The 24,471-nt window shown below is 44.0% G+C and overlaps 1 protein-coding gene across 1 annotated transcript in view; it reads right to left on the bottom strand.

Moving 5' to 3' along the window:
- The window catches only part of MFSD11 (major facilitator superfamily domain containing 11), a 59,679-nt gene that overhangs the window by 15,291 nt on the left and 19,917 nt on the right, over positions 1-24,471 (bottom strand). The window contains exons 6-10 of the mRNA XM_073683974.1: positions 22,105-22,201; positions 13,537-13,595; positions 12,003-12,150; positions 8,665-8,705; positions 8,513-8,578 (exon numbers count right to left, since the gene is read on the bottom strand). Coding sequence (XP_073540075.1) covers positions 8,513-8,578; positions 8,665-8,705; positions 12,003-12,150; positions 13,537-13,595; positions 22,105-22,201 — 411 coding nt within the window. The remainder of the gene's footprint in view (positions 1-8,512; positions 8,579-8,664; positions 8,706-12,002; positions 12,151-13,536; positions 13,596-22,104; positions 22,202-24,471) is intronic.

Raw genomic sequence — 24,471 nt, 5'->3', positions numbered from 1 at the left:
TTCCTTCATTAAGAGGAAAAAAAAAAATCTAAATTTCAGAATTTATTTTAGTGACCATGCCTCCCTAAAATATGCAATAAAAAGCTATCAAAACATTATGTGTACCCCAAGATGGCATCAATAAAATATATCAACTCTCCATGCAGAAGGAAAACCTCATATAGCTTCATCAACGGAAAAATATAGTTACTGGTGACACAATTTTTTTTTATCCCCGTAACAAATTTCAGAATTTATCACTTAAAAAGGGGTTGTGCCACCATGAATACTTTTAACCAAGCAGAAAATGTGGAAATAAATGGCTTTGTAATTTACATTTATTAAAAAAATTATGCTGCATTCAATAAATACCAAGCTTTTATCTTCTGAAGTATGCTCCCTCGTGCCCCCTGGCATTATTCCATTCCAGTCTGAGCTGTCAGACTTGTATGAGGGAGATTATGTTGTGTACACTTGGGGTGGGGGAGTTGGGGAGACCTCTTATGATGACAGGAACTGCGCAAACTCGACCAGCTGAACGCCCACTATCAGGACGGAATGGAATAAAGACAGGGTGCACTAGGCAAAACCAAAAAGTGAAGTGTTTTTCACCATTTCACAGCACTTGGATTTTTTTGCCTGTTTTTTGGCCTGTTTATTAGCACATTGTATAATAAAATGAATGGTATCAATCAAAACTACATCTCATCCCGCAAAAACAAGCCCTTATAAGGCTATGTAGACATACAAAAAAAAAAAGTTACAGAGAAGAAAAAAAAAACGGAATTCCAAAAGTGAAAAATCTCCAATTCAGGAAGGGATCAATAGGGTTGTCCGCTTTGAAGAACTCATTATTATCATCAAGTACTCCTAACTTGCTACCCATCACCACCTGTATCCATCATTCAGTTTATTCATTTATAAGCCCTCATGGGTAGGGTCCTCTCTCCCTATGTACCGGTTTGTTACTCTTGCAACCTCTAACAGGTTTTCCACCAGAATTGCCCTGTATTCAGCTCCATCACTGTTTCCATCAACTGACCAACTTCCCTGCCTCATCCTGCTGAAGAAAACCATCGCCACAGCATGTTGCTGCCACTACCATGCATGAATGTGGGGATGGTGTTTTCAGGGTGATGTGCAGCATTAGTTGTCTGCCACTCATAGCGTTTTGCATTTAGCCCAAAAAGTTCTATTTTGATCTCATCTGACCAGAGCACCTTCTTCCACATGCTAACTTTGTCCCCTACGTGGCTTTTTTTCAACCTGCAAACGGGACTTCTAATGGCTAAATATCAAAAATAGCTTTCTTCTGGCCACTCTGCTATAAAAGGTAAGATTTGTGGAGTAGGACTAATAGTGGTTCTGTGGATAGATTCTCCCACCTGAGCTGTGGATCTCTGCAGCTCTCTAATTAGTGCTCTCCTTGCTTGGGATGTCCGTTTAGGTGGACGGCCTTATCTTGGTAGGTTTGCAGTTGTGCCATACTCCTCCCATTTTTGGATGATGGATTGATCACGGCTCCGTACGAAATTCAGAGCTTGGGCTACTTTTTGATAACCTAACCCTGCTTTACTCTTCTCCACAACGTTATCCCTGAACTGTCTGGTGTGTTCCTTGGTTTTCATGATGCTGTTTGATCCCTAATGTTCTCAAACAAACAGAAGGTCTTCATAGAACAGCTGTAGCTATCCTGAGAATAAATTACACACAGCTGGACTCAATTTACTAATTATGTTACTTTTGGAAGCAATTGGTCACTCTGGATTTTATTTAGGGATATCAGACTACACTGAATACAAATGCACGTCACAATTTTCAGATTTAGATTTTTAAATTAATTAGAAAGCCGTATATTATTTCCTTTACACTTCACAAACACTTGCTACTTTGTGTTGGCATAAAATCCCAATAAAATACATTTAAGTTTGTGGGTGCAATGTGGAAAACTTCAAGGGTTATGAATACTTTCTCGAGGCATTGCATATTTATTATAAGAATTAATTTCTGTTGACTTTGTACTAACATTTTGCCAAAAAATGAAGTTGATAAAAACCATTATAACACATAAAATCTGAATTCCCAGTCTTCTCTTCCCTCTGTTTTTCTAGATAAGGAACTAGATGTTTATATCACTTAATTACATATTTCTATTCCCAACCAATAAATAGGAACCATATAATGTAATTTCAGCATCTAGACAGAGCACAACTTGTCATGATGGAGCAGTAAGCAAAAAAAAAAAGAAAAAAAAAAGGATATAACCTCCAAGATATAACTAAAAAAAAATTTATTTCATGATAGGCAAATGCAACATCCAAAAGTATAACTATTTTGGGAGAAAACAGTTTTAGCCGTGCCGTATTAGATGCTTCAAAGGCAAGAACATTTCCTGTCTTCCTTGTAATCTGCCTCCTCATTACAAGCGGTGAGTAATGGATTGTGAAGATGACCATTTTCCACATAGACGTCTGCCCTCCCATCGCACTGGCTGTGCCGCTTTTTCTATTAGCCTAGTGGCCTCTGTCTGTTACATTAAATATCTTGTTAGCAGCTTGTGCAGGGAAAAAAGTTCCTTCTGAAACCTAACAACCTCACAGGTATCCATTAAGACTCGGCAATGTGAGAGAATCAGGGTTACGGGACTCATCCGCCTTTTAGCGATGCTCCTTTGCAGCGAGCTAATCTCTAGCCGGCTTGGTGCTTACAACCCTTGGAGTATTTGATGATGTTACGGACGCTGCTTTGAAGGCGGAGGCTGCCCTGTAGGTGGCGATAATCAATATCCGGCCGCCTGCTGTGCCATTCTCCACTACAATCATTTGCAGGAAAGAAAGAGCATTAAAAAGTAATTGTACAGCAAGTCTGTGCTTTTCCCTTTCACTCCGATGTTACACAAAGATAAAAGTCAGACAGTAATCGCAGATGTACAAAAGTTGCTTTTGCATCCGATTACCTCCTTCTCTATGACAGCTGGGATTTATATTCAGACAGGATGAAAGAAGGGGACAAGAAATGACACCGAAAAAATAATGAGGAACATTCAATTAAAGCAAAGGGGAAGAAAGTGGCCACCAATAAGGCTGGTGGCATCATTTTCCAAGTCTGATTGGCTGCTAAGAGCAACTGCTTTACTTTGTCTTGCACTAAATTGATAACCCTCTCCCTTTGCAGTGGAGATGGAAAGTGCCATATGCTGTCAAAGCATCAATTTCCTGGTCACATTGGTTGGGGTCCAGCCCATGCATGTGTGTGCCCACCACTCTGGGAGTAATGTTCTTTCTCCAATTGGTTTCTATGAAAAGGTAAAGAAACATGTGCAATGATCACCCTTTAAAGCAGGGATGTCAAACTCAAATACTCAGAGGATCAAAATGAAAACCTTGGACAAAGTCGCGGGTCAACCAGTGTACAGTGTAATGGGCCCCACACAGTCCGCCATACAGTGTAATGGGCCCCACACAGTCCGCCATACAGTGTAATGGGCCCCACACAGTCCGCCATACAGTGAAATGGGCCCCACACAGTCACAGTCCGCCATACAGTGTAATGGGCCCCACACAGTCACAGTCCGCCATACAGTGTAATGGGCCCCACACAGTCACAGTCCGCCATACAGTGTAATGGGCCCCACACAGTCACAGTCCGCCATACAGTGTAATGGGCCCCACACAGTCACAGTCCGCCATACAGTGTAATGGGCCCCACACAGTCACAGTCCGCCATACAGTGTAATGGGCCCCACACAGTCACAGTCCGCCATACAGTGTAATGGGCCCCACACAGTCACAGTCCGCCATACAGTGTAATGGGCCCCACACAGTCACAGTCCTCCATACAGTGTAATGGGCCCCACACAGTCACAGTCCTCCATACAGTGTAATGGGCCCCACACAGTCAGTCCTCCATACAGTATAATGGCCTCATATAGAGGTGGTGTTTCTGGTGTCGCGGGCCAAATAAAACCGCCCTGAGGGTCAGATTTGACAGACAGGCCAGAGTTTGGCATATATGCTCTGGATATAATGTCTGTCTTTGCACCCATTTTTTTTTTTTTTTTTTTTTTTTTTTTTATACATTACAAAAAGTGAAAGGAATTCATCATCACTTTCGTTTGTCCTGGAATTATTGCTAAAAGGCATTCAGCAGGTTAAGGCTATGTGCCCACGATGCAGAAATGAAGCAGAAAATTTCTGCAGCATTTCTGCATCTCCCTGGCAGAAAAAACGCATGCGTTTTTCCTGCAGAATACATGCGGATCCACATGCGTTTCCGCATGCAGATTGACAAGCACTTTCCAGGCGATAGCATCACTTGGAAAGTGCTTGACAACTAGGTCACACTATATAAATCCATGCAAACAGCATGGATTTATACAGTGTGAACCGTAAAAATTAAAACAAATAAAGCTATACTCACCCCCGATGCCCGGCGTGGCTGCAGCGCTGCTTCCTGTCTGGTTCCCGGCTGCCGGCATATCGCGAGACAGAACGGTGAAGGGCCTGCGGTCACATGACTGTGACGTCACCGCAGGTCCTCAAGCGATGCCGGCATTCAGAGAGAAGACGCCGGACAGGTGAGTATAAACTTTATTTGTTATTTTATTCTTTTTTTACAGGTACAATGGTACCCAGGTCTGGATGAGAGTCTCCTCTCCTCCAGAACTGGGTACCATCCGCACATAGAGACGCATAGAAGCCGCTTGTACAAATGTACAGTCGCGGTTTCTATGCGTCTCAATGCAAGTCAATGGCGGGAGTTCCCCTGCGCTTCCGCAAAATTAAATGACATGCTGCGGATTTTTGTACACAGCATAAACGCTGCACAAAAATCCGCAGCATGTGCATAGAACATGCGGAATCCCCTTGGGGACCATGGGGTGCGGATTACCTAGCGTTTCACAAGCGTTTATGCTGCGGAAATTCCGCAGCATAAACGCTTGAAAAACGCTACGTGGGCACACAGCCTAACAAGAGGTAGGGGTGAGAGGGAAGAGAGTTTGACTGCAGGCTCCAACTAAAAAAGGATTGCTTCTAGTGTGTTCCCATGGATACACATAGGTCTGCAAAGGAGCTGTAGACACAAAACGTGTGACTTTCCAGAAGTTCACCATGATCAGGATTTTTCTCTTAAAAAAAAGAAAAAAAAGCGTACCAGCACTGAAACTTGCACATACCTGGTTTGCAGTAAAAATGACATTTCCATAGATAGACTAACCCATTAACCTCTAGATATGACTTCATGAAGAAGGAGATTTTCAGCCTTATTAAGTTATATTGGTACTACGGGAAAGAACAGCAGTGCCTGTAACTGTGAAGCTCAGCGGTGTACTCACTAGAATGTCAAAACATCAAATCAAATTGGATGAACAAACTGCTTTGTGCTTCTGCGCTATTGTTTTTTGTAATAGAAAAAAAATCCTTACACATTGTGGAAGAAAACATTACCTATTGTGTAAACGACAATAACGCTCTCCTTCCACCCACGTACAGCAATCATCACAAATTAGCTGCTGTATATTGCACAGATTGCTGGGTACATTAACCAAACAACCAGGCTGCATTTTCTACTACATAGTAAAACAAAGCGAATGTGTCAGAAGTAACATAATAAAGGTATGGAGTCTTAACCCCCCTAGGGGGCTTGTCCAGGACTTTAACATTGATGATCTGTCCTTAGTAGGTCATCAATGTCTGATTGGTGGGGGTGCGACATCAGACACTCCGGCCGGTCAACGGTTCTTGGTGTCGGCAGGGGACTTAACTGCTCAGTTACGGAGCTGCACAGTGGCCGCGGCAAGGGTACTGCACATCCGCCATTTATTCAAACCAATAGGGGGTGGATATGCAGTACCCGGTCGCGGCTACTATTGTGTCGAAGGAATGTGAAACTCCATAATTGAACATCTCTGGCACCCAACGACACCAGGAGCAGCTGATTAGGAAGGGGTCAGAAAAAACAAGCAATAGAACTGCAGTTTTTTTTTCTTCCCGGTTTTGTTTTAAGTTTTCCGCTATTCATGCGTTACACAATTAAGAAGGTACCTTTATTGCGTAGATTATGGAGATGCCAAACTTCTATAGGTTTTATGACTTTTGCATAAGTTATGGGAAAAAAAAAAATTTTCCGTCAATGTAGCTGTATAAGGTCTTATTTTTTACTTGACAAAATATAGCTTTCAGTGGTACCATTTTCTGGTTCATACGACTTTTTTCTTTGCAGCATGTATCACAGCTAGATATGTTTTTCTCTGAAATGCAGTGAAAACAGTTTACAGATCCAGCCCACTTCTCATTGCACCGCTCTAGTTGATTGATAGGTCTCTCTCGTGTGTGTACATGAGACCTGTTAATCACCTGAAACTGACCTCCCCCTTTCTCATGGCTTGAGAAAGGGTGTTACGATACTAGCGTAGTACTGCTGGAAACCAGTGGCCAAAGGAGCAAGAGCAGAACAGCAAGTGGTAGTAGAAGTTCTTTTAGATAGCAAAAGGAGTGGTAGGAAACAATCCATAGATCAGCGAGAACAATCTAGGTAATAATGTTCAGGAGCTTGGAGACTGGAAACTAGGCTAAGAGCTAGATACAATACTCAAGCAATGAGTGAGATCCATGCAGCTTTACGTAAGCCCAAACAAAAAACAAGATGGATTCCACAAGTTCAGAATCTGCCATCTTAGTAAAGGGCAATTGCAGGACACAAAAGCAGCCTCCAGTGGTAAGGAATGGGATAGCAGCACAATTATTAAGGTGAACAATAGCAGCCACTAGCGGTCAAACTGTAGAAGGACAACTGGAATTCTGACAAAGGGGGAGGTCCCCCAAAAGGTCACCGCAGGTATGTTTCCGTCATCATTGGTTAGAGTCTCTGCCCTCCTGTTCATGTGTGCATGAGCGCCTCCATGAAATGAACAGCCCACACAGAGGATCTTTCTGCAGCTCAGAAGTATGCTGAAGCCCATATTGCAGCCTCGATGTTTTGTTCACAGTGGTGAATATATTGATATTAAATTATTTGTATATACACTGGATGAAATATTTTTGATAAATTATGAAGAAAATTACCATATATTTTTTGGATTATAAGACGCATAGGGGAAATGAGGGTGCATCTTTTAATCCAAATGTAGCTTACCGGGGAGAGCGGCTGTGGTGGATAGGGGTCCCAGGAGGCAGTGTCACGGCAGCGGGAAGCTGGCGGCGGCAGGATTGGGGCAATGCTGGCGACCGCAGGCTGGGAGGAGGGGGTGTTTGACAGTGCGAGGATGCGGCAGGCTTCAGGCTTTCAAAAAATGTTGGGGGTCCCCGCACTTACTATCCTTTTCACTGCGAAGATTCCGAGATCTCAATCTGCGCATGCGCCCCCTCCGGCGGTCATTTTTCCAAAGTCCAAAGCAGTGAAAAGGATGAGAAATTCCAGGACTCACAACATTTTCTGAAAGCCCAGAGCCTGCCGCAGCCTTGCACCGCTGAACACCCCCTCCTTCCAGCCCGGGGCACAGAGCATCGCCCCACTACCAGCTAGCTTCCCGCAGCAGTGACTCTGCCTCCTGGGCCCCCCACACCCCCCACAGTAAGCTACTGTAAAAGTGGACTATAAGACGCACCACCAATTTTACTAAAAAAAAAAAAAATTTCCTCCCCAAAATTTGGGGTGCATCTTCTAATCCGCAACATATGGTACTTGTTCAGCTTCTCGATATGGAATATAGTCAGTCGGTGAGCAACTGCTGTGCGACCATTATAAAGTGTGGAACATTTATATTTTAAAGCCAGTTTTTTGATCGTTAGCCAATTCATGCTAACAGGTTTCCTTTTAACAGGCAGCAGACAGCAAAGTAAGACAGAAGGAAGACATCTAGTGGCCAGTACGCTAAAGGGGCTGTCTTGTCTTCTGGTGAAAGTCTGCAGTCACTTCATGTGACTTCTGAATCCTTAAAGAGCGCACACTGCACGGATTCGCCGCTGTTGCCGGTGAAAGGGATTTGCATACATGCGGTCACGTGACAACTAGACGTGGTCAGCCTCACTCGAGACAAGTGAATTGAGCAAGGCCGAGTACATCTAGTCGGAATGCGACGGGAGAAGACAAATCGCATATTTGCAGTCACATGATCGCCCGTACTCGGTAGCAACACCAGGGAATCTTGACAGCATGCACGCTGTAAGGATTCAGAATTCTGCAGTCGGAGTGACCGCAGACTTCTCGTATCTTGATGGTATGGTGTGGTATATGGGGTACAAAGATAGTGGGGCCATTCTTCATCAATGGAAAACTCAATTCCATTGGATATCTGAAATTGCTACATGATGATGTGTTGTCGTCTTTATGCACAGAAGATGGCACGTTCCCTGAGTTTTTCCAACAAGATGGTGCACCACCACATTATGGGTGTCAGGTCCGAGCATTCCTACATGAACCGTTTCCTGGAAAGTGGATTGGTCGTCGTTGGCCAGTTGTAGTATATTAGCATGTGAACAAAATCTATAGTAAAGTAACGGGTCAATTTCAAGAACATGAAGCATGTTGTTACCTGTATAAGCCATGGATACGCTCAGCAGCAACATTTCTTTGGTTATAGACAGCTTCAATGATTTTGCTGTAAGAACACAAGTAACGGTGAATGTAGAAAAGCTGGCAAGTAAAAAATATATATATATACTTGAAGGGTCTGTACACACTTACTGAAGGCATCCAGAGCTTTAGTTATATAGCTTTGTGAAGACCTGTGTTATAAAAAAAATATATATACATTTTGTGAAAAACATGAAAAGAATGAGGCAACAAATGGTATTTCTCCTTTGCACACTGTTGTTAACATATTCTAACTTTAATGTCTTTTTCAAAGAGTTAGTCTTGTAAATAGGATGGCATTGATCTAGGATATGCCATCCCTTTATGATAGAGGTCATAGGTTACCAGGGATTAGAAAGCCACTGATTCTGAAAATGAAGGAGCTGTAGTGCTGCATCCTCTTTGGTGCTCTCAAAGTCTTATATTTAAAGAGGACCTTTCCTCAAACTTTTCACATTGACCTGGACACATATTGTAATAGTGGAAGTTTTTTTTTTTTTTTTAATTTCTCCTTTCTGTGTGGAGATTTAAGCACAGTTAAAAAAAAAAAAGTTAAGGGGCTGTCAGACAGTTTTCACTGGGGATGTGTAAGTCTCCCTGTGTGACGCTGACCAATCATAAGCAGGCAGCAACACTCAAAGAAGAACACACCCCCACCATAGCTTACAGCAGGTTTCACAGTGTGTAAGACCAATGATAGAGCCCTGAGCTCCCGATCTAACTTCCTGCATGTGTCCGTGTGGGTGAGGTGTGGTACAACGGAGTTTAGTTGTGTCACATTACAAACTCTTATCAGGTCTTCTGATTACTGAGTGGGCCAGTAAATCACACTTATGTCTGCAGAGCAATTACAAGTTGCTTGAGCACAGCAGTGAGATTAGGGCTGTCACTACATTTCACACAGGAGTAACCTACATGTTCGGGACTATTCCTGTGTGAGATATAAAAACACCCTGCTCTGCTTGCCCTCCCTGCAGAGTGATTACAAGTTGTAAACAGACATGACAGCGTACTGACACTTTTAGCTTTCATCTCTGGACAAGCAGTTTGGGGGATGGTAGTACAGCAGAGGTGACTGTGGTAAGAGATCTGACAAAAGGGTTTGAAATGTAATACAGCTAAACTCAGCTGCACTGAGTCTCCCTCCACAGGTACGTTATCTGAAAGGTGTTAAGCCCCCGTCTCACATAGCGATATCGCTGCTGAGTCACGGTTTTGGTGACTCACCAGCGACCTCACCAGCGATGTCGCTGTGTGTGACACTTTGCAACGATCAGGCCCCTGCTGTGAGGTCGCTGATCGTTGCAAAGTGTCCTGGACCATTTTTTGGTCATTGGCCTCCCGCTGGCCAGCACACATCGCTGTGTGTGACCAGCGGGACCAACGATCTGGCTGGTAACTATGGTAAACATCGGGTTACTAGGGGCACGCGCGCACTTAGTAACCCGCTGTTTACCATGGATACCACTCTGCTACGGTGCGCGGAGGCTCCCGCGCACCGTAGCAGAGTGGTATCCATGGTAAACAGCGGGTTACTAGGGGCACACGCGCACTTAGTAACCCGATGTTTACCATAGTTACCAGCCTGCTCCTGCTTGCAGCAGGCTGGTAACGGGAGCAGGACATCGTGGAACGATTCTTTCCACGATATCGCTGCTCCCCTGATCGCTGGTGAGCCTGCCTGTTTGACAGCTCACCAGCGATGTATTAGCGATGCAGCAACGATCCCTGACAGGTCGTATCGTTGTCGGGATCGCTGCTGCATCGCTTAGTGTGACGGGGCCCTTAGTCATTTGTGCTTTCTAATCATGCAGGAGGTTAGACAAGGAGATCGGGGCTGTCTGTCATTATGCAACACACACACACACACACACAAATCTGCTCTAAGCTATGGTGAGGACATATTCTTTTCTTTGAGTGTTGCTGCCTGATTATTATTGGTCAGCATCATATAGGTGAAGAAGTACATGAATCCAATGAAAACTGTCTGACAACACTAGCTAAATTAGGTCTCTTGTGTTTTCATTCATTACGTTTTTTTGGGGTTTTTTTTACATACGTTTTAGTGTTCTTTCAGACGTGGTTTCATTGTCTCTTTTTAGTCTGTCATGTTTTAAATAAAATTGCTTTCTTTAGGATACTTCCTGTTACTTTGCTTTGATTGCCTCAATAAAACTTTATTGATATAGTCATATGTCCATTACATTTGTTTTTACTATGTTTCCACTGCAAAAAAAAAAAAAAAAGTGGGCATGGAGATTTATATAAATCTCATACACGTTGCTGGAACTGTAAGACATTAAGTTTATTTGCGCACAAAAAGACGAAGCAGAAAAAAAAGTTCACCAAGTGCTTATCATAGGAACTTAGCCTTAAAGGGGTGATCAAACATACAAAATAATTTTCATCCTAAATACTTATCTATTTAATGCTATAATCTAAAACTAATTTCTAATATACTACACTAACTATTTATTTATTTTTTTTTTTTTTTACTTTTTCCTGACGTTACTTGCAGGGGCGGCGCTGGTCTATGCAAGCCAGATAGTTTTAGAACACACACTAGCAGTGTGCGCTCTTGTCAGCTTGTTACTGCTGATAGGAGTCGACAACAGAGAGCGAGCTGTCATTGTGCACATCGCGCAGGGACAAGCCTAGCCCCTGAAATGAGCGGCACTGATGATGGTTCTTTTCATGGAGGGGGGTACGGGCTATGGCAGTCACCACAGCCTCTGGCCCCCGATGATGCTTTGTTTGAATATCCCAGCATGCACTGGGATTCTGAAACAAAGCATCATCAAAAAAGGAAGTAGTAACAAAAAACAAACGAAAAAAACAGTGCAGTTAGGGAACGGTATGGAATATTTAATTCAAGTGTACTAGAAATAAGTTTAGATTATGGCATTAAATAGATTGGGATTTAGGATGAAAATTACTTTGTATATCGGACCATCCCTTTTAAGTGCAGAATCTAAAAAAAAACAAAAAACAAAGACAAATGCTGAAGGAACATTGTATCAGCTCTTCATCTAAACACATTGAAAATGTGGAAAAAAGAAAAGAGCAAAAACTAAATAATCAGAGCAGATTGCTGTTATGTTTTTTAGTGCAGCCACTTACAGGAAAAAATCTAGCATTTTTGCATGAGGAAACGTGCCCTGAAGGGATATTACAACTTCGAAATTAACGATAAAATAGTGTCACTAGTTTACTTTTATCAAACAATAGAGTCAAATGTATCAAAATGGGAAAGGATTGAATTGCTGAGATTTCTTTGCAAATATTCTATGTTTAGCGTTCCTAAAACGCATAGTGCTCTGTAGAGAAACAAACAGGATTAACGCTGCAGCTAGATACCAAATACTAGAAAAAAAATAGGGCTGAAGTTTACCCTATTGGCAGACTTTCTTAAATTGTCTGTATAGAGCATTAAAGCATGATACACTCACGCGCTCTCTTCCAGGATATCAGAACTGCCATCATCCTCTTCATCCAGCTTAGATACATTCAGCTTTGGCGTCCTGATCAGAAAAAATAGGACGGTCCCAACCAAGCTGATCACAGTAAGAGCGATGAATACTGTCCTGCGGGCTCTTTCTGGTTCGGAAAAATACATACATGATAAATAATGACAAGGTCTTTATTACGGATGCATATGACACCTAGTGGTATAAAAAGAGTATACATGCACAAATAATAACATGGCGCCTCAATAGTGGAAACAGTCTGAACAGAGTTTTTTTTAAGGTTTTGTACACCCCAGCGTCATGACCCTGTTTTTACAAGAGCCGTATTGGATATGACACATACATTATGCTCCACCTTGCAGTGGGATTTACAATAGGTCTAACTGGTTTTTATAAATTTTACAGGCTAGAACAGAGCAATGCTGCCCTCTGCCAAGGAGCATTGGAAACAAATTGAAAAAAGTAATGGAAGTGTAAACAGCCACTACCATCTGATCACCAGTTACACACTCCCAAAGTATAGATCAAATTAATTAAATCAAAAACCTTCTTTCAGTTGCCGCTTTCCTGGTTGCAGCAATTTCCTGAGGGTCTCAAGAGCTAGATCCATGACGATAAGCAGATATCCACAATGGCTAGCAGTCTAAATAGGGTTCTCTACTATGGAAAAAATCCTTTAAAAAAGTTGTCCAGCGGATGAAAAATTAATTTTAAAAACAAATTCTATCAACAGACAACTCCATTTCCAAAGCTTGCCCACTCCCCACTAGTCTCTATTTTCTGGCCATTTCTAGTATGGTCCCATCTGAAAGACACCAGAAATGGAAGAAAATACATGCTCAGCCAATCACTGGCTGCAGCGGTGACGTGTCATTTCCAGTGCGAGTTGAAACAGGACCAAGAACACACATTAAGACAATGACCTCCAACCTATGGCTTTCAAGTTGGTGTGGAACTACAACTCCCAGTCTATGGCTGTCCAAGTATTCTAGAAATTCAACAGCTAGAGAGTCATAGGTCCCATCTAGAATGCAAAGTGATCTTTGGTGCAGCACCTGAAAATTGAATTATAATCGAAACTGTATAATCTGAACGAGCCGAGATCTCAATCTGAGCATGTGCCGCCTCCAGCATCCATTTTCCCGGAGAAAGCCACATAGGAAAGTATGGCAGGTGCGGAGCTCTGGCTTTTACAAAATGTCGGTGGAGCCCCCGCACCACCGCACACCTACTACAAGCATGTGGCCTGACTCCTGCCTCTGCCAGAAGGCAGAAGCTTCCGGCAGCAGCGATCTCCCGACTCCGGCCTCAGAGCACCCTGTCCTGCCTCAACCCTGCCACCTGAGACCCCACTCCACCAACACCTCGGCCCCCCAAGGTAAGCGGATTATAACAGGCACGGGTTTTCCTATTCTCCTACCTAAAATTTGGGGTGCATCTTATAAATCGGTGCATCTTATAATCGGCAAAATACGGTATGTTACCTTCACAGATACAAAATCTATATACAACTTACCTGATATAGTGTTCTCTCCTTTCCAAGCAATGTAGATATAGAGGTTTCCAAAAAGCATGCTACATGAATGAAAGGAAATACTGAGTATAATTCATTAGTATAAAAAAATATATATAATATATTCACACACACACACACACACACACACACACACACACACACACACACACACACACCACCCTGCTCAAAAAAATAAAGGGAACACTAAAATACCACATCCTAGATATCACTGAATGAATATTCCAGTTGCAAATCTTTATTCATTATATAGTGGAATGCGTTGAGAACAATGATCACTTTAATATTTTAATGTTTTAATGTAAATCAAAATTAATATCCCATGGAGGTCTGGATTTGGAATGATACTCCAATTCAAAGTGGAAAAACAAAATACAGGCTGATCCAACTTCAGTGGAAATGCCTCAAGACAAGGAAATGATGCTCAGTAGTATGTGGCTTTCACGTGCCTGTATGACCTCCCAACAAAACACCTGGGCATGATCCTGATGAGGCGGCGGATGTTCTCCAGAGGGATCTCCTCCCAGACCTGGACTAAAGCATCCGCCAACTCCTGGACAGTCTATGGTGCAACGTGACGTTGGTGGATGGAGCGAGACATGATGTCCCAGATGTTCTCAATTGAATTCAGGTCTGGGGAACGAACAGGCCAGACCAAAGCATCAATGCCTTCATTGAGTAGGAACTGCTGACACACTTGAGCCACATGATTCCTAGCATTGTCATGCATCAGAAGGAACCCAGAGCCCACTGCACCTGCATATGGTCTCACAATGGGTCTGAGGATCTCATCCCGGTACCTAATGGCAGTCAAAGTACATCACCTCTGGCTAGTACATTTAGGGCTGTGCGGCCATCCAAAGAAATGCCTCCCCACACCATTACTGACCCACTGCCAAACCGGTCATGCTGGAGGATGTTGCAGGCAGCAGAACGTTCTCCACCACATCTCCTGACACTGTCACATGTGCTCAGTGTGAACCTGCTCTCATCCGTGAAGATGAGGGTGCCAATGTGGAATCTACCAATGTTGTTGTTCTGTGGCAAATTCTAATCGCCCTGTACGGTGTTGGGCTTTAAGCACAACACCCACTTTTGGACATCGGGCCCTCATACCACCCTCATTGAGTGTGTTTCTGAAAGTTTGGCCTGCTGGAGGTCATTTTGCATTGCTCTGGCACTGCTTCTCCTGTTTCTCCTTGCACAAAGGAGGCAGTAGCGGTCCTGATGCTTGGTTGTTGCCCTCCTACGGCCCCCCCACATCTCCTGGTGTACTGGCCTGTCTTCTGGTACAGCATCTGCTGCATGCCCTGGACACGGCTGACAGACACAGCTACCATTGATGCCACACCTCTCATTGATGTACCATTCTGGATGAGCGGCACTACCTGGGAAACTTCTGTGGGTTGTAGACAAAGCCTCATGCTACTGTTGGTCTAGGAGTGAGTAGTGACAAAATGCACACACACACATACATACTATTAAAAAGTATTTTAGAAAGGAAAAAGCCTGCTCAAAGGCAAGGGCATTTTATAGTCTGGAGGCAACTTGTTCAGTAATCAAGATAAGCATTCATATAGTGTCCTTCAGTGATGAGCGAGCATACTTGCAGGCACTCTGTACTCGCCAGAGCATCTCAGTACTCAAGATGGTTGGAGCTCGCCGAGTAGTTGCGAGATGCTCGGGCGGATGCTCGGGTCCCTTCCCTGCATATCTGGCGCTCTTTAGAGAGCCAATCAACATGCAGGGATTGCCTGCCACTCACTGTAATGCCGCAGCCATGTTGGTTGTGGCATTACAGTAATTGGCTGGCCGCACAGCGTCATCAGGTCTATATCAGACCTGGCACCGCTGTGCTCGTCACAGTCACTCTGGAATCAGGCAGAGTAGGGAGAGGTGCTGCTGAGCTAGGGAGAGATTTGGTTGTGTATTAGGTAGTGTAGGGAGAAAACAAGTACATTACACATATCCATCTCAACAAACAGTTCTTCTGAGGACTAATCCATCTGCAGAGATATCAGGCAGGCAGTGTATATAGCAGACTACAGTGCATATAGCACCATTCCAGTTCTGCCTTCTGCTGCTGTAAGACATTTCTAAACAAAGGCCCAGGAATAAAAATTTTTTTGGATCTTAATCATTATTTGCTTAAAAAGCAATCCAGAGAACACAGTTTTTCTGCGCCATTTGCTTGTTGGCACTGCAGAATACAGCCAGGTCCTTTCCATATTACAGCGCTAAAAATTCAGCTATTTAAAACTGTGGTTTCTCCATCACACGGATCACATAACTTCTCTCCAAATTCAGCCATTTCTAGAGAGCGTGGAAGATACTGTCCTCCATTTAAAATGGGAAAGTCGCGTGGCAAGGGACGGGGAACTGGACGTGATGGTGATGGTGCATGCAGAGGCCGAGGCCGTGGGCAAGCTGAAATTGTGCCTCAACAAACACCCACATCTTCATGCCCGACCTTCCTGTCTCAATTCCTAGGGGACTGCAGCACACCACTATTGAACCCAGAGCAGTGTCAAATGGTTGTTGGTTGGATAGAGGGTAATGCTTCCAGTCACTTAGCCGCCACCACCACCACCACCCTGTCTTCCGCACAGTCAAGTCTCAGTAGGCGTGGGTCTGGACTGCATATTCCTCACCCTGATCCTCCTTCCTCCCACCATGCCGAGTGCCCGGAAACAATTGATCTCTCACTTTGACACTCAGAAGAGCTGTACACTTTTCCATTTATAGATTCGGGCCTCTCGCCCGGTCCACTTGAAGCGGGGCAAGAGGAGATCGCATGTAGCGATGCCCAAATATTTGAGCAGCCACGGTCACACGAAGGAGACGGTGAGAAAGTGTCACAAGATGTGAACGATGATGAGACAATTGCCAGAAAGTCAGGAGGAGGATCAGGGTGCGGAAGTGGAAGACGAGGTGGTGGATGATATAGTAACTGAACCAACCTGGCAGGAGGACATGCAGACTAGGGACAGCAGCACACAGGGGGAGGAATGCAGAGCACCCCAACAGGCAGGAAGAAGCAGTGTGGTGGCCGCAGACAGAAGGCAGGCAACCGTTCCCCGTAACACCAACACGAAGGAAGTTGCCAGTACAACTGTTAGGTCTTCCCGAGTCTGGTTGTTTTTTAAAGACACTGCCGATAACCCCAAAAAGGTCATTTGCACCACCTGCCAGGCCAGCATCAGCAGGGGTGGCAAAACTAGCAGCCTGACCTCCACCAGCATGACCAGTGTCCAGGAACAGTGTCTGCGGGTGGCACCATTGCTTCTTCCACTGTTGCGCATGCAAGTCAATCCCCTGTCCATTGTGCATGCGAAGATGCCTCCTGCCCTGAACCTGTCATTGCACACTCTCAAGTAGCAGCATCAGGAAGCATTTCCACGTCCTTATCCCAGCGCAGTGTTCAGTCGTCCATACCCCTAGTCCTTGGAACGCAAGCGCAAATACGCAGCCAACACCCCACAGGCCACACTACTAAATTCCCACATTTCACGACTGCTTGCGCTCGAAATGTTGCCTTTTAGGCTCGTGGAGACCTGATGGCGGCGGCAGTCCCTCGGTACTCGGTCCCCAGCCGCCACTATTTCTCCTGGTGTGCAGTCCGCGCATTACACAAGCACGTGTCCCAAAACATTAGCTATGCCCTCAACAACGCAGTTACCGGGAAAGTCCATCTAACCACGGACACATGGACAAGTGCTTGTGGGCAGGGACGGTACATCTTGCTGACGGCACACTGGGTTAAGATAGTGGTAGCCGGGACCCAATCAGACCTTGGGACGGAACACGTCCTCCCGACGTCAAGGATTGCAGGCCCTAGGTCAATCAGGGTTGCCCCCACAGTCTACAGCTCCTGCACCTCATCCTCCTCCTCTTCTTCAGCCTCCATCTCCGAAATGACCACATCAGTCACATGCTGGAAGCACTGCAGCACGGCCTCGGCCAAACGGCAACACAGGCTGTGCTGAAGCCAATATGCTTAGGTGACAAACCGCACAATGCTGAAGAGTTGTGGACAGCTCTGAAAGAGCAGGCAGATCTGTGGCTCACACCGCTCAAACCTACAGCCAGGCATGGTCGTGTGCGACAATGGCTAGAACCCGGTGGCGGCTCTGAGGCGAGGCGAGCTCACACATGTACCATGCCTGGCCCATGTGCTTAACCTCGTGGTTCAGCGGTTTCTCAAATCCTACCCGGAGCTGCCGGATCTGCTTGTTAAAGTACGCCGCCTGTGTGCCCATTTTAGAAAGTCACCTACAGCTTCCGCCGCCCTTGCCGTGTTTCAGCAGCGTTTGCAGTTTCCGGCTCTCAGACTGGTGTGTGATGTCCCCACGCATTGGAACTCTACACTGCAGATGTTGGGAAGGATTTGTGAGCAGAAGAGGGAAGTTGTTGACTACCAGCATCAACAAGGCCGTCGGTATTCAGTTCAGACTCCACACATAAGACCTCAGGAGTGGACATGGATGTCAGACATCTGTACCATCCTCTAAAACTTTAAGGACTCCACCAAGATGGTGAGCGGCGATGACGCCATAATTAGCATCACCATCCCGCTTCTCTGTCTTCTGAAAAGCTCTCTGCTCACAATCAAAGAGGATGCATTGCAGGAGGAGCACGATGAGATGGAGCAAAGAACCATACAGGGTGATTACACACAGCCAAGCCTCATCTCATCCCAACGTGGATTGGGTGACAATGAGGAAGAGGAAGAACAGGAGCTAGTTTCATGCACTATAGACGGTACTACCTGCACAACTGTCATACCTTCTGTTCAGCGTTGATGGCCAGAGGACAGAGAGGAGGAGGAGGAGAGCATGGTCAGTCATCATCTTGGTGAGGACACGGAAGTCTTGCCTGTTAGCAGTCTGGCACGCATGGCTGAGTTAATGTTCCGCTGCCTTTCCCATGACCATCCTGTTCTCAAAATTTTGGGTGACAGTCATTACTGGTTGGTGACACTTCTAGACCCAAGCTACAAGGAGAACTTTATATCTCTTATTCCGGAGGCGGATAGGTCTACAAAAATGAGGCAGTACCAGAAGGCCCTTGTTGCGGAATTATTAAAAAAATTCCCATCTGAAAACGCTGGCGGCAGAGGTCACAGTTCATAGGACAACCAAGGAGTACAGGCGAGAGAGACAACTCCAAACCAGCAGAGACAGGGGAACAGCCCCTCCCATTGTACAGGCCCTGAGGCGAGGGGTACTCTCACAAGGAGTGTAAAGTTTTGGAAGATGCTGAGGGAGTACCTTGCTGACTGTACCAACGTCCTCCGTGATTCCTCTGTTCCTTATAATTATTGTGTCTCTCTATGCCTTGCAGGTCCTGGCCTGCCCTGCAGCCAGCATTTTATCAGAGCGGGTTTTTAGTGCCGCTGGTGGAATTATAACCGATAAGCACATCCGCCTGTCAACTGAAAATGCGGACAGGCTGACTCTTATAAAAATGAACAAGGGCTGGATTGGGCCAGACTTCTCAACACCACCGAATGATAGCAGAGTAACAAACTCAAATCCAGTGTCTTTTTTCGGGAGGTGTATTCCCATGCACCTCTTCACACCCACACATGGGTATACGCTTCCTGATTTTGGCTATTTGCTCTTGTCCTCCTCCTTCTCCTCATCCTTATCCTCCACCACCATATCACCAGGGTGACCGTGGTCCGTGATGCAACACCCACATAATTTTTTTAAAGGGTGTTTATGATGACGTTAAAAAAAAAATAATAATTTATACAGTATGTTCATGTATACCCCCCAGGGGTAAATGTTTGTCAGCCCATACATGGGCATTACAAGTATAGGAGACCCGCTCCTTTCTAGTGGGAACATTTTTTATGAGACCCTCCTCCACGTCTCTTCCAAGGGGCATTGGAGTGCCTCCCAATTTTTGGCAACCCTTGCATTCACTGCATAGGCAAACACAATGGGAGACCCACTTCCTACTTATAGGAACACTGTTTTAGGAGGCCCTCCTCTAAGTCTCTTCAAAGGGGTATTGGAGTGCGTCCAAATTTTGGGCAGCCCTGACACTCACTGCATACGCAATAACAGTATAGGAGACCTACTCTTTAGTAATGGTAACAATAAGACATAGCCGGCTGATGGCTCTCTAAGAATAGTAAAGGCCGTCTGATGGCCCTATAAAAATAGGCTTTGTGACTTTCAGAGTCCCGCCTTCATAAATGAAACACGATGAGTCTGATGATATCTCACACACCACATGGCCAGATAAGGTTGTAAAATGTTAAAATGACATTTCCTGGTGAATGCATTTGTCACGGTTGAAAGCAATGCAAAAGTGCAAAAACGCATCAAAAAACGCCACGTGTGAACATAGCCCAAGGTGTGGAGGAGTATTTTTGTTTTTGGTTATTTTTCTTTATATACAAGTCATTATCCTGGACAGGATGTTCCTCAACATATTTCCCAGGAAAATCCATTTTGGTTTCATTTTTGCATGTTTTATTGTGAGTCCGTAAATACCTCTGACAACATTGTTGACAGAAGTGACCTGGGAGTCAAATGCTTCCAGGGGTCTTCCCCATGCTGTTCCCAGGTCATTTGAACGCTGTTCCCATCGATTTGGGCAATTTTTAGGCCCTTTACAGACCGCCGGGGGGGAGCCGCCTGAAAAATGCTCGAGTTTCCCATAGACTTACATTGGGCTCATTGCTCGGGTCGAACACCAGAGTATTCCAATGTGCTCGACCCGAGCATCGAGCACCCGAGCATTTTAGTGCTCACCCATCACTAGTGTCCTTCTGCAGCTCCACACTAAGTGCAGAAGAGGAAGCTGAACGGCACCTGCACAGTCCTCACTATACTGCAGGTCCTGAAAGAGCACACCGCTGAACACTTGAACTGAACGACCTTGTTGGATATCAGTCATGTGATCAGTCATAGGGCCTGGAACGTACGGGGAACAAGACTAGTATTTGCCCCTTCCTTATTTCTTATTCTTTTGCGTGTTTGTCACACTTAAATGTTTCAGATCACAAAACAAAATTTAAATATTAGACAAATATAACAAAAGTAAACACAAAATGCAGTTTTTAAATGAAGGTCTTTATTTTTAAGGGAAAAAGAAATACAAACCTACAGGGCCCTGTGTGAAAAAGTGATTACCCCTAAAACTAATAACTGGTTGGGCGATCCCATATCATAAACGCTTGATTGCAGTTGTTGCTGCTATCTGGCAACGAGTCATACAACGCTCTGGAGGAATTTTGGCCCACTCATCTTTGCAAAATGTTGTAATTCAGCCACATTGGAGGGTTTCTGAGCATGAACCCCTTTTTAAGGTCATGCCAAAGCATCTCAATCGGATTAAGGTCAGGACTTTGACTAGGCCACTCCAAAGTCTTAATTTCGGTTTTCTTAAGCCATTCAGAGGTGGCCTTGCTGGTGTCCTGTGCATAACCCATGTGCGCTTCAGCTTGAGGTCACGAACAGATGACTGGACAGTCTCTTTCAGGATTTTTTGGTAGACAGCAGAATTCATGGTTCCATTTACCACAGCAAGTCTTTCAGGTCCTGAAGCAGCAGGACAGCCCCAGACCATCACACTACCACCACCATATTTTACTGTTTGTATGATGTTCCTTTTATGAAATGCTGTTTTACTTCTACACCAGATGTAATGGGACAAAGACCTTCCAAAAAGTTCAACTTTTGTCTTGTCGGTCCAAAGAGTATTCTCCAAAAAGTCTTGGCGATCAACAAGATGTTTTCTGGCAAAATTGAGATGTGCTTTTATGTTCTTTTTGCCCAGCAGTGGTTTTCATCTTGGAACTCTGCCATGCATGCTATTTTGCCCAGGCTCTTTCTTATGGTGGAGTCATGAACACTGACCTTAACTGAGGCAAGTGAGGCCTGCAGTTCTTTGGATGTTGCTGTCGAGTCTTTTCTAACCTCTTGGATGAGTCTTTGCTGCGCTTGGGGTAATTTTGGTCAGCCGACCATTCCTTGGAAGGTTCACCACTATTCCATGTTTTCGCCATTTGTGGGTAATGGCTCTCACGGTGATCCGCTGAAGTCCCAAAGCTTTAGAAATTGACTGATAGATCTCAATTACTTTGTTTCTCATTTGTTCCTTAATTTCTTTGGATTGCAGCATGATGTCTAACTTTTGTGGATCTTTTGGTTTACTTCACTTTGTCAGGCAGGTCCTATTTAAGTGACCTCTTGATTGAGAACAGGTGTGTCAGTAATCAAGCCTGTGTGTGGCTAGGGATATTGAACTCAGCTTCCCAAAGATGTGATCAACCAGTTTAATTATGTTTTTGTTTTGTTTTTTTTGGGGGGGGGGGGGCAATCACTTTTTCACACAGGGCCCTGTAGGTTTGGATTTCTTTTTTCCTTAATAAAGACCTTAATTTAAAAACTGCATTTTGTGTTTACTTGTGTTATCTTATTGATATTTGTGAAACTATATTATTCCTATTTTCTGATATTTACAACTGGGATGCATTTTATAGTAAGGTGTGCTATAATCCCAAAAATATGATTAAATACACCAATAGCATACCTGAACTGTAACAGTGCCCAGAAAATGCCACTGTTCCTCCCAATAGACTTGTCATCAGAATTCACAGTCAAACAGGTCCCTTGAGCAGTCCAAAGAACTAAAGAAAATAACAGGAAGTTTGGTTAATTTAGTGAATTGGAGAATAATCTTTGGCCGTTTTCACATGCTGCTTTTTTTTCCTGCAGTTTTCCAAAAATGGGGTAAAGAATGTGATTTCACCATGTTTTTTTTCTTTTTTGGAGTTGGGTGGGGGAGGTTGGGGAATGAAGAGTCATGGTTTGCATGTCGCTCCATTAAATGTCTATGGAGCAGCCAGATGCCACTGAGCACTGTTCTCAGCAGCCTCCCTCAGTCCTATAGGCAATGAGTGGAAGGACCGAGCACAATGTTAAGATATTCAATCTCTAATCAAAGCAGTGGGGTTCCTAGAAGAGGAAACAAGCAGTGATCAGGAACGTATTGTTTATCCAGTGGTGAAGAGAAAATTACATTCCTGAGAAAACCTCTATAAAAATAATCTATCACCAGGTTTTTGCTACCCCATCTGAAAGCAGCATGATGTATGAACAGAGATCCCTATTCCACGATGTGTCACTTACTGGTTGCTGCAGTTTGGATTAACTGAGCTCTGTAGAACACTGCCCGACACGGATTGGAAATCTTTCTGCCTATGCACAGTGTTCAGGGAAAACTGGCATTTAGTGGTGGGGCCGGGGTTGGACTACTTGGCAGCAGGTTTACTACTGTTCTAGTGATAATCTCCTAATGATTTAACAGTGATTTTATAATAAAAAAATAAATAAATAATACTAAAACTATGTAGCCCAGTAAGGGACATCACTGGAATCAGGGTCTCGGTCTCTACATTATGCCACTAGAACCTGGTGACAGATTCCCTTTAAAATACTTTAAAAATCTGATCTTATCTAGTTGATTCAATGTTAGCAACCTTCAAATTACTAGGTAATTAGTTCTATAGTTGTCAGTGTTTGATTGTAATTGTAGTTCCACAGTAGATACCTCAGCTTTAAAAAAAAATAGATCAATGTGTCATGATGGTACCTCCACAAGGATCACACAACATGACCGTTTAATTAGTGGTCACTGGGAAACTTATTCGAAAGTGAAACACTTACTGCTGTCAATAAGTAACAGTAAAGGCGCCGATACACCTGAGTTCATCTAACACGCATTGTACTCCCAAAAACAGAGAGCTGCCAAACCCTGACGAAAACAGCATCTTCAGACAACTTTCAAGGGAATGTGGCAGTAAGTTTGGCCCCTAGACCATTTATATGCGAATGTCGTTCAGTGAAAGATTAAAGGGAATCTGTCATCAGGTTTTTGACACCTCATCTAAGAGCAGCATGATGTAGGCAAAGAAACCCTGATTCAAATGATGTATCACTTAGATTACTGGGTGCAGCCGTTCTGACACAGAGTTCTTAGTTGTAACTGAGAAATCTGCCCCGCCCACAACAGGCTCTGAATGTACATTGTCTATAGACAGTGAGGTGCTCATCACAGGAGGGGGCGTGGTTGGTTGACTTGGCAGGAGGCAGCTGGTTTGGGCAATGATAATGTCCTTCTGATAAAACCTTCATTGTAAGTAAACAGCACACAGCCTGATACATGACACATAGTTGAATTCAGTGTTTTAACCCCTACCTCAAGCTGTCCTCACATTACATAGCAAATGCCTACTGACAGATTCCCTTTTACTCATTGTTACCTCTATACTGTCAATCCGTTTCCTGAATCTTGAAAAATCCTTATTTTTAGCAATATGCAAATGAGTTAAATAGGTTGTCCCACAAATAAAGTATATATTAAATCAGTAGATCTTGGAATAAAAATTAACACATCCAATTGTGAAATGTATCTTATAAATGTTCCCCTGCTGTGTACTGTGTAATGGCTGTGTCTGACTGTGCAGGGACATGGTCTGATCATACCACATCTCCTGGGAAGGGGAGAACGCAAAAGAGTATACAGACATTACAGCACGAGATCACAGCTGATTCTTTCTGTGAGGTAAAACATTTCCCTGCCTGGTTTTAAACAAGTTTTACTCCACAAAAAGTATCAGCTGCGATCCCGTGCTGTCCTCTCTGTATACTCTTTTCTGTTCTCCCCTGCCCAGGAGATGTGGTATGATCAGACCATGTTCCTGCACAGTCAGACACAGCCATTACACATGTATAAGATTATCTCAGCACAGGGTGGGATAGATAGATATATATATATATATATATATATATATATATATATATATATATATATATATATATATATATATATATATATATATATATATATATATATATATATATATATATATATATATATATATATATATGTGCAATC

Source organism: Phyllobates terribilis, unplaced genomic scaffold, assembly GCF_046119375.1.
Source record: "Phyllobates terribilis strain yellow unplaced genomic scaffold, ASM4611937v1 Scaffold_5__5_contigs__length_657084704, whole genome shotgun sequence".
Lineage (NCBI taxonomy): Eukaryota > Metazoa > Chordata > Amphibia > Anura > Dendrobatidae > Phyllobates > Phyllobates terribilis.
This window is presented reverse-complemented; position numbering and strand designations above follow the sequence as displayed.